This window comes from Hemicordylus capensis, chromosome 15 (assembly GCF_027244095.1).
Source record: "Hemicordylus capensis ecotype Gifberg chromosome 15, rHemCap1.1.pri, whole genome shotgun sequence".
Classification (NCBI taxonomy): domain Eukaryota; kingdom Metazoa; phylum Chordata; class Lepidosauria; order Squamata; family Cordylidae; genus Hemicordylus; species Hemicordylus capensis.
In genome coordinates, this window is record NC_069671.1 from 5847546 (window position 1) to 5857789 (window position 10244).

Sequence of the window (10244 nt, forward strand, 5' to 3'; positions counted from 1 at the left end):
AGGCATCCTGCCTCTGAGGCTAGAGGTGGCCTATAGCCCTGCAACGAGTAGCCGTTGATAGACCTCTCCTCCATGAAGTTATCCAAACCCCTCTTAAAACCTTCCAGGTTGTTGGCTGTCGACACATCTTGTGGCAGAGAATTCCACAAGTTGATTATGCGTTGTGTGGAAAAGTTCCTCCATTAGCTGCTCCTAAATTTCCTGGCAGTCATTTTCATGGGATGACCCCTGGTTCTATTTTTTATGTGAGATGGAGAAGAATTCCTCTCTCTCCACTTTCTCTACCCCATGCATGATTTTTTTAGACCTCTATCATGTCTCCTCGCAGTCGTCTTTTTTCTAAACTAAAAAGCCCCAAGTGTTGTAGCCTTGCCTCATAAGAAAGGTGCTCCAGGCCCCTGATCATCTTGGTTTCCCTCTTCTGCACCTTTCCCAGTTCTACAATGTCCTCCTGTAGATGTGGTGACCAGAATTGTATGCAGTACTCCCAAGTGTGGCCACACCATAGTTTTGTATGTATTTTGTGGAGTTTTATTTCCAATCCCCTTCCTAATGATCCTTAGCATGGAACTGGCCTTTTTCACAGCTGCCGTACCTTGAGTCGACACTTTCAACGAGCTGTCCACCACGACCCCCAGATCCCTCTCCTGGTCAGTCCTGTACCGAACATAAGAGCACTGCTGGATCAGGCCTTTCTAGTCCCGCGTCCTGTTTCCCATAGTAGCCCACCAGATGCCTCTGGGAAGCCCACAAGCAGAAGATGCTCCCCTTCCTGCTGCTGGGTATTCGGAGGCCTTCTGTCTCTGAGCCTGGAGGTGATAGACCAGGAGGTGAATTTGGAGGTGAATTTTTCTAAGCCAGACATTCCCAACCTGTGGTCCTCCAGATGCCTGTTTATTTATGTATTTAAAATATTTCTATATCGCCCAAAACTTGCCTCACTGGGTGGTTTTGCTGGACTACAACTCCCATCATCCCCAGCCACAATAAACTATAGCTGGGGATGATGGGAGTTGTAGTCTGGCAACATCTGGAGCACCACAGACCTCTGGTCTATAAGCCATCCAAGCTGGGTCATCATCACCACATCCTGAGGCAGAGAATTCCATAGATGAATTTTGTGCTGTGTGAAAAAGGACAGCCTCTTGTCAGTCCTAAATTTCCTGGCCATCAGTATCATGTTATGATTCTAGTGTTAAGAACATAGAAAGCTGCCATATACTGAGACAGACCCTTGGTCCATCTAGCTCAGTATTGTCATCACAGACTGGCAGCGGCTTCTCCAAGGTTGCAGGCAGGAGTCTCTCCCAGCCCTATTTTGGAGATGCTGCCAGGGAGGGAACTTGGAACCTTCTGCTCTTCCCAGAGTGGCTCCATCCCCTAAGCGGGGGAATATCTTACAGTGCTCACACTTCTAGTCTCCCATCCATATGCAACCAGGGCGGACCCTGCTTAGCTAAGGGGACAAGTCATGCTTGCTACCACCAGACCAGCTCTCCTGTTTTGGGGGGTGTGGGTGTGGGGGGGGGGCAGGGGACTTCTATATACTTTCTCCTTGCTATGCATAGTTTTATAAACTCATAAATTATGAAATAATTTTATATCCTCTCTCCTATTAGTCCCCCTTGTGCACACTTTCATATGACTTGGCAGTGAAAACATGACCGGCAAATATACAGTCCCATCGGATAGCAAAAAGGTTAAAACCTGAAGGAGCTCTGGTGACTGGACGGTTAGAAATGAACTGCATGTATCACGTTAACAAAATTGAAACACCATCAAAATGGCCCACAATTTCATGTAACCCTTTGCAAATCTGAACTGCTTAAAATGCAGTTGCAACTGACTGATTTGCGTTCAGTCAGTCAACTCCTTGGCCAAGGGCCATTACAACTCAAACAAATATATATACACACAGAACAATCCCAAATATAAATAAATAAGCTGACTCAGTTACATAAGGTGATGTATCCATTGCCAAGAAGGTTAAATATCATTCTATTCTGTTGACTTTCCTGGAGAAGAGTCAATCTAAAGCGGTATCAGTTTACGTAATTCTTTCATCTCCGAAAATTGCATAGCCATAAGACATCAGATACAGTTTCCGATTCCCCACTAGGGCAAAGTTAGAGACAGTTGTCATGCTGCAGAACCCCATTGTGTCTCTCTTCCAAAAGAGCTGACAGGGAAACATTGAAACGGAGAAGAAGGAACACTTTGTTTTATTGTGGGACCAACCACACCCTTAAAAGAGGCAGTAAACTTAAAGCAAAGTGTGCCGTTGAATCGGCCAACTCCTGGCATCCAGAGCCCTGTAGTTGTCTTTGGTAGAATACAGGAGGGGTTTACCATTGCCATCTCCCATGCAGTATGAGATGATGCCTTTTAGCATCTTCCTATATCGCTGCTGCCCGCAGTAGTAATAGTTTATTATGGTCAGTGACCAGTCAACATACACACCAAAATACAAATCAGCATAGAACAAAACGAAATCAAAGCAGTAAAACTAAATAACAAAACATCCCGGTATACAAAAATCTCAGTTACAGCTAATCAGTTGCTCCCGTCTCAGTTTGCAGGCTGCCGCACAGAATCTTTTTGTCCCCGCTGTAACAACTGCAGGTTGATCCGCCAAGAGATAGGAGATGTAATACTCTTCTGATCGACCTGGCCTATTTGTTAAGAATGGTTCAATCCCGATAGTACGAATGTCCCTGTATTAGGCACAGTGTAAAAGACCATGTAAGACGGACTCAATGTCACTCGAACCACATGGACATAACCGGTTCCTTAGTGGTATCCCCTTAAATCTGTCATCCATAATGGCAGAAGGAAAGTATTGAACCGCGCCAGCGAATAAGTTCTCCTCTGATTTAAGGTGGTCAAGTGTGTGAAGTATGCAGCAGCCAGGAGTGGTTTGAAAATCCACCTACCTTAAAATCGGTTTCAGGGATTTATTGTGGATTTAGAGCAGCCCTGTACAACTTCAGCCCCCCAGCTGTTTTTGGACTACAAATCCCATCCTCATCTTCCTCAGTAGCCAATAGGGTGATGGGAGTTATAGTTCTATATCTGCAGGAGGGACAGGTTGTGCAGGCCTGATTTACATCCATCCCCAAAGGCAACAAAGCTAAATAACTCAGTAGGCCTATCCAAACCTTCAGGCTCTTCTCAAGACGGCTGTCTCAAGAGGAACCCGCCTACCCGTAGCTCGGGAGTTGTCCGTGTTCCTGACTGGCCATTGTCAGAATTCTACAAGCAGGGTTGGAAGAGAAGGAAATGGCCGTCTGCTGCTTATCTGGTAAAGTAAAGTGTGCCGTCGAGTCGGTGTCGACTTGTGGCGACCACAGAGCCCTGTGATTGTCTGTGGTAGAATACAGGAGGGGTTGACCATTGCCTCCGCCTGTGCACTATGAGATGCTGCCTTTCAGACATCCCCGCTGGTCTGTTTCCCAGACTATGGGAAACATCTATATCAGGCAGCAGTGATATAGGAAGATGCTGAAAGGCATCATCTCATACTGTGCGGGAGGAGGCAATGAGAAACCTTAACAATGTAATAAAGATGGATTGATTGAGTTGGGTGCGGATGCAGGCGGGACCAGTGAGCCCAGAAGGTGTGCCCAACTCCAGAGTGATGGTAGCGGGAAAGCCTGTCTCCCGCCTCCGTGCCCAACTTGCAGATGAGCATCCCCTCACACACACCCCGCCTTACTTGTAGAATTCTCACGATGGCCAATCCAGAGTTTGTATGGTTCCCAAGTTTGGGTTGGAGCCTTCTCCGACCAGAGGAACCATCGTGAGAACCACCTTAATATATTGCACTTGGGTTCACAAGTCTGTTTACGTTTGTGTGTGAATACCTGTCTTCATGTTAAATGTGGATCTGGGTACATAGGAAACTGCCTTAGACCAAGACAGACTAGCTCAGTATTGTCTACACCAGGCCTGCTCAACTTAGGTCCACCCCACCCACCCCCAGCTGTTTTTGGTTGACAACTCCCATAATCCCCAGCCACAGTGGCCAATAGCCATGGATTATGGGAACTGCAGGCCAACATCTCCAGGACGTCCAAAGCTGAGCAGCCCTGGTCTACCCAGACTGACTGCGGCTTCTCCAAGGTTGCAGGCAGGAGTCTCTCTTGGCCCTGTTTTCGAGATGCTGCCAGGGAGGGAACTTGAAACCTTCTGCATGCAAGCAATTGGATGTTCTTCCCAGAGCGGCCACATCCCCTAAGGGGAATATCTTGCAGTGATCACGTGTGTTTATTATATCTATACACCACCCCAAGCGTCTGTCTCTGGGCAGTTTACAGCAACGTAAAACAAATTAAAACAATATAAAACCACAAGTCTAGTTAAAAAGCTTGAGTGAATTAATGTGTCTTTGGAGACTTTTTAAAAGTTGTAAAAGACAGGGAGGCTCTTATTTCAGCAGGGAGTGCATTCCGGAGTCTCGGGGTGTCAACAGAGCCACCAGACGAGCCGGTGGCAGCTGCAGACGAACCTCTCCGGATGATCTCAATGGGCGATGGGGCTCCTATAACTAAGAGGGCATTCTCTTAAATATCCTGGGCCGAAGCTGTTTAGCTCCCTTTCTAAGGTCTCGAGGAGACCTTTTTCTTTTCAACAAGAGGTTGAAGGCCCTTCCTTTGCAACGCAAAGAAAGGCATCATAAACGTTGCCGACCACGTGGAGGAGAAAGAAAAGAGGCCCTCCCCCCCTCCCCAAAGACTTGGAAGCAAATTTAGACTCTCTGTGCCATGAAGATAAATAGATGGGTGAACAAGCACCAACTGTGCTGCAAGTGGAGCACGTCTCCATGGCAACCTTAATCGTTTTCTGAATTCATAACACATTCTGCATAATGATAAGAAGTTTAAAGGGAGGAGGTGGGTACTCTCCTCCCAGTCCCCCTCATAAAATGCGCAGCCCAGGGTCTGCTAGCACTTCACATGGACCTAGGTGCAGACTAGGCTTAAATGAGATGCCAACCGTGCTCAAGGCCACATGTGCAGAATTCTGGCATGCCTAGCATCATGCGCAGAGAGAAAGTCTGCATAACACACCATGTGGGTTTCCCCATCCTGTTTCTGTTTCCGGGAACTTATCTCTAAGAAATGGCAATCCCTGTGTTGTCCTTATTTATAGAGCCCCAGCAGATGATCTAAACCTCCTCCCCCTCCCTAACAAAGATGGGCCTTCTCGAGGGCCCGTATGAATGCCCTCCCCTGGGAACTGCTGGCTGGCAGATATAGCAGCATTCCAGTTGAGCAGAGATATCACCCCCGTAACTCTGAGGAGAAGGGGTTGGTTGCACATGTGCTCATGTGGTGTGTCTCTTATATAGGTCTTGATTGATTGATTAAGTGCCGTCAAGTTGGTGTCACCTCTTAGTGACCACATAGATCGATTTTCAGTCCAGGATGACCTGTCTTCCACTTGGCCTTTCAGGTCTCTCAGTGGTGCATTCACTGCTGTCGTGATCGAGTCCATCCACCTTGCTGCTGGTCGTCCTCTTCTTCTCTTTCCTTCCACTTTCCCCAGCATTATGGACTTCTCAAGGGAGCTGGGTCTTTGCATAATGTGTCCAAAGTACAATAGTTTGAGCCTGGTCATTTGTGCCTTGAGTGAAAATTCTGGATGGATTTGTTCTATGATCCATTGGTTTGTTTTCCTGGCTGTCCATGGTCTCCTCAAGAGTCTTTCCCCACCACATGGTGGATAGGGCCTATCTTGGAGATGCTGCCAGGGAGGGAACTGGGAACCTTCTGCTCTTCCCAGAGCGGCTTCATCCCCGGAGGGGAATATCTCACAGTGCTCACACATCAAGTCTCCCATTCATATGCAACCAGGGTAGACCCTGCTTAGCTAGGGGGACAAGCCATGCTTGTTACCACAAGACCAGCTCTCCCCTGTTTTACCTTAAACCCGGCAGGAGGCATTCATATTCTCTCTCTCTCTCTCCTCCCCCCCCCCATGGGGCCCACCTTAACTCATGGTCTGCTGTGCTCTTTGTCGTTTCAGATGCTGGGAGGCTGGCTATTGACCATCCTGGTGTCTGCCGGTGTCGGCTCAGTCCTTGTGGTGGTGGCCCTCTTCGTGCTCCTCAGAAACAACGTCTACGCGATCATCTTCTGGAACGAAATTGTCCTAGAGAAGATCACCAATTTTGTCATGGACCAGAGCAAGGAGCAGAGGATTTTGAACTCCGTGTCGTACAATGCGGTCAAAGGGAGTCCCGAGAGCGTCATGGACTGCATAGACAAGTACTGCTCCCAGAAAGAGTGGGCCATGAACGTAGGAGACGAGAAAGGTGCGTGCCCTTTAGAGGAGAATGTAAGGTTGGACGAAATGGGAGGAGAGTGGGTCTTGTGGCAGCAAGCATGAATGGTCCCCTTTGCTAAGCAGGGTCTGCCCTGGTTGCATATGAATGGGAGACGTGATGTGTGTGAGCACTGGAAGATATTCCCCTAGGGGATGGGGCCACTCTGGGAAGAGCATCTGCATACTTGCATGCAGAAGGTTCCAAGTTCCCTTCCTGGCAGCATCACGGAGATAGGGCAGAGAGAGAGAATCCTGCCTGTAACCTTGGAGAAGCCACTGCCAGTCTGTGTAGGCAATACTGAGTTTGATGGACCAGTGGTCTGACTCAATATATGGCAGCTTCCTATGTTCCTAAGGAGTGTTCTATCAATCAATCAATTAAGCAAGTTTATTTGCTTATCCATAGCCATAACAAAGAGACATTCAATACAAAAATTGAGTAGTTAGAACAATGACCAAAAAAACTGTGGGACACTCAAGACAGAAACATGGACTCGGAATAATTGAGATTGTATCAGCTTGCCATGCACTTTGATGGCAGAAGCGAAAAAGCTGGCTACTTCCCTTGTGACAGAGGGTCTGGTATTGGCTAATCCAAAATTTGCAGAGAACCTCAAAGGTCTCCCAGGATAAACCCTGAGCAATTGCCAAATCAATATATCGCCAGTGCTATTGAAGAAGTTGCAACCAAATAGATGGACAAAGCTTGTGAAGGATCTGGATTATAAAGATAAGAACTGTTTTGATCACACCAAAGTGTTATAGAGGACTCTGTTTGTTGTGTTTAAGAGCTTTTGCAACATTTGTATGTATTTTGTTCCGTAGAGTTGGTGTGTTATTTCTGTTCAGATACGTGTGCCATATAAAATTGGGGTTGATTTTTTGAGCATTCCGATTCTAGTTCATTGAGTCACGCGGTGCTATTCATCTGTCTGACTCAGTATATGGCAGCTTCCTATGTTCCTAGAGTAGGAGCATTTCCAGGCAGCAGGCTTTACTTTGGGTTTACTGCGAGGCTATACTGAGAGTTTGAATCCCCCCCCAATGATGCAAAAAGTGGATTTTTTAACCCTAGACATAATCCAGGCTATGCTCCAATGCGCAATGAAAAACTCAAATCGTGTCTGAAGTGCTCCTCGATCGCTCGCAGGGACTTCAGGGTAAATGTGGCCGATAGATGAATGCACACCCTCCATTCTGGAGGAGAAGCAAGCTAAAAGCCCCGCCTGGAAATGCTCCTGGTCTTGCAGTAAAAAATAAAGTTGTGCCATCGAATTGGTGTCAACTCCTGGCGCCCACAGAGCCCTGTGGGGTTTTTTTGGCAGAATACAGGAGAGGTTTACCATTGCCTCCTCCCGGGCAGTATGAGATGATGCCTTTCAGCATCTTCCTATATAGTTGCTGCCTGATATAGGTGTTTTCCCATAGTCTGGGAAACATACCAGCGGGGACTCAAACCGGCAACCTCTTGCTCGCTAGGCAAGTTACTTCCCTGCTGCGTGAGCATGAATTGGCCTCTTTGCTAAACAGGTTCTGCCTTGGTTTGTATTTGGATGGGAGACTACTTGTGAACACTGTACAGTATTCCCTGTAGAGGGTGGGGCTATAGCTCAGTGGAAGAGCATCTGCTGTGCATGCAGAAGGTCCCAGGTTTAATTCCTGGCAGTATATCCAGGTAGGGCTGGGAGAGACTCCTGCCCGATGCCTTGGAGAGCTGCTGCCAGTCAGTGTAGACAATACTGAGCTAGATGGACCAAGGGTCTCACTCGGTATGAATGTGTGAATTTTTAAACGGACCCTGGGCACAGGATCCCTGAAGTGCAGGATACAGATGTACAGATGGGTAGTGTACATGTGAACAACTGTGTATTTTGTACACGGATTGCACAAGTGTGGAATGCAGTGTGTGAACTGAGCGATTGTGAATTGCTGATCGTAGATTGGTCAGTACCTTTCCAGCATATTTTTCACCTAAAGAGCAGATTCCTTCTTGGATTTTCAGACAGAATAGAAACCCACCTCTTGCCAAGTACATAGGCACTGCAGACAGGTAGAGCCTCTGGCCACGTGTGACGGGCAGGGGATTGGGGCAGTCACCCTCGAAGAGGGAATTCTAGTGTTGTAAGCATTTCTGTTTTTATCAGGGAAATGTTGGAGGGCATGCAATTCAGACGGCCAGGTGGTGGTTAGATGCAGCACTCCAAAACATGCTTAGTACTGTTGGATGCCCCCTTTAAAAAAAAAAAAAAGGTAGAGAGTATTAATAGTTTTGACTTTGCATGTTACCATTTTGTGCTTCAGAGGAAAACAATCTGGAAGTTGCATTTTATGTCCATTCCTCAGGAACTCACAGCAGCACACTGGATTTACCTGAATCCAAGACTACCTTTTTCCCCAAGTTCTTTCTTGTTCTAAATTGCAGGGTCATCTTAAATTTAGGGTCTTCTTCCTTGGGGGTAAATATGGTGCATGCCCTGCCCCCCAGTTATCCTTACACCAACCCTGTGAGCGAGGCTAGGCTGAGAGTGAGCGACTAACCCAGGGTCACCCACTGAGTTTCATGCCTGAGTGGGGAATGTGGGACTTGCTCTAACCACTACACTGTTCTGGTCAAGACACCTCTAGTTGCAAAAATGAGTTGCTTGTTCAACTCTTCTATCAACACCATCCAACTGACATGCCGCTCCTGTTGATTTAGTTTCCACCTCATTGCGCCCCCAGGTTTGATCCTTGATCAGATGGTACAGGAGGCCGACCCCATGGTCGTTTTGGAGCTGGGAACATACGTTGGCTACTCAGCGATCCGGATGGCTCGGCTTTTGAAACCAAAGGCTCGGCTTCTCACCATTGAATTCAACCCCGAGTTTGCCGCGATCGCAAAAGAAATTATCGAGATTGCTGGCGTCAGCGATAAGGTACCCTGTAGATAATTATGCATGGTGTGGGAAGTATGGATACAGAGCTGCTTTTCTCCCTCCTTCCCAACACTGCAACCAGGGGTCATCCCAGGAAACTGAAGCCTGACAAAAGGAAGTCCTTTTTCACACTGTGTGTCATTAATCTATGGAATTCTCTGCTCTGGGATGAGGTGATGGCCACCAGCCTGGATGGTTTTAAGTGGGGCTTAGACAAATTCATGGAAGACAGATCTATTCATGGCTACTAATCTGCTGTCTATAGGCCACCTCCAGGCTCAGAGGTAGGAATCGTCCGATTCTCGGTTGCAGGGAAGCAACAGCAGGAGAGGGGGGCATGCCGTGGGCTTCTCAGAGGCATCTGGTGGGCCACTGTGGGAAACAGGATGCTGGACTAGAGAGGCCTTGAACATTAAGGTCTGCTTAAAAGCAGGTGTTTTGGTAAGAGCAAGCATGATGATGATCTTTACAATTTCCTTTATGCTTTAGACAGCTTAGCAATTTGTGGTGGGGTTTTTTTGGTGGCTATATCTTCAATTGCCAGCACAGCCCCCATTGAGACACCAACCACCACCACCCTCAGTTTGTCCCCACCTCCTAGACACTTTTCTCTTCTGACCCCAGAAGTTAACTTGCTTTGGAGAAAAGCACTTTCTCCCCTTAGGGGATGGGGCTGTTGCTCAGCTGAAAAGCACCTGCTTGGCAAGCAGAAGGTCCCGGGTTCAATCCTTGGCAGCATCTCCAGGCAGGGCTGGGAAGGACTCTTACCTGAAACCTCGGAGAGCTCCTGCCAGTCAGTGTAGAGTCTACACCCATAGAACCTTTGACCCAATTGACCCTTTGACCCAATCGACCCTTTGACCCAATCGACCCAATCGAACCTTTGACCAATCGACCCATTGGAACCTTTAACCCACTGACCCAATTGACCCAATCGACCCTTTGACCCAATCGACCCTTTGACCCAATCGACCCTTTGACCCATCGAACCTGGAGCACACA

The 10244-nt window shown here is 47.6% G+C and overlaps 1 protein-coding gene across 3 annotated transcripts in view; it reads left to right on the forward strand.

Annotated features, from left to right (window-relative positions):
• Positions 1-10244, forward strand: part of COMT (catechol-O-methyltransferase) — a 32844-nt gene that overhangs the window by 15926 nt on the left and 6674 nt on the right. For all 3 annotated transcript variants that reach the window (XM_053279381.1, XM_053279383.1, XM_053279380.1), the window contains exons 2-3: positions 6028-6316; positions 9049-9242. In XM_053279381.1, coding sequence (XP_053135356.1) covers positions 6028-6316; positions 9049-9242 — 483 coding nt within the window. The remainder of the gene's footprint in view (positions 1-6027; positions 6317-9048; positions 9243-10244) is intronic.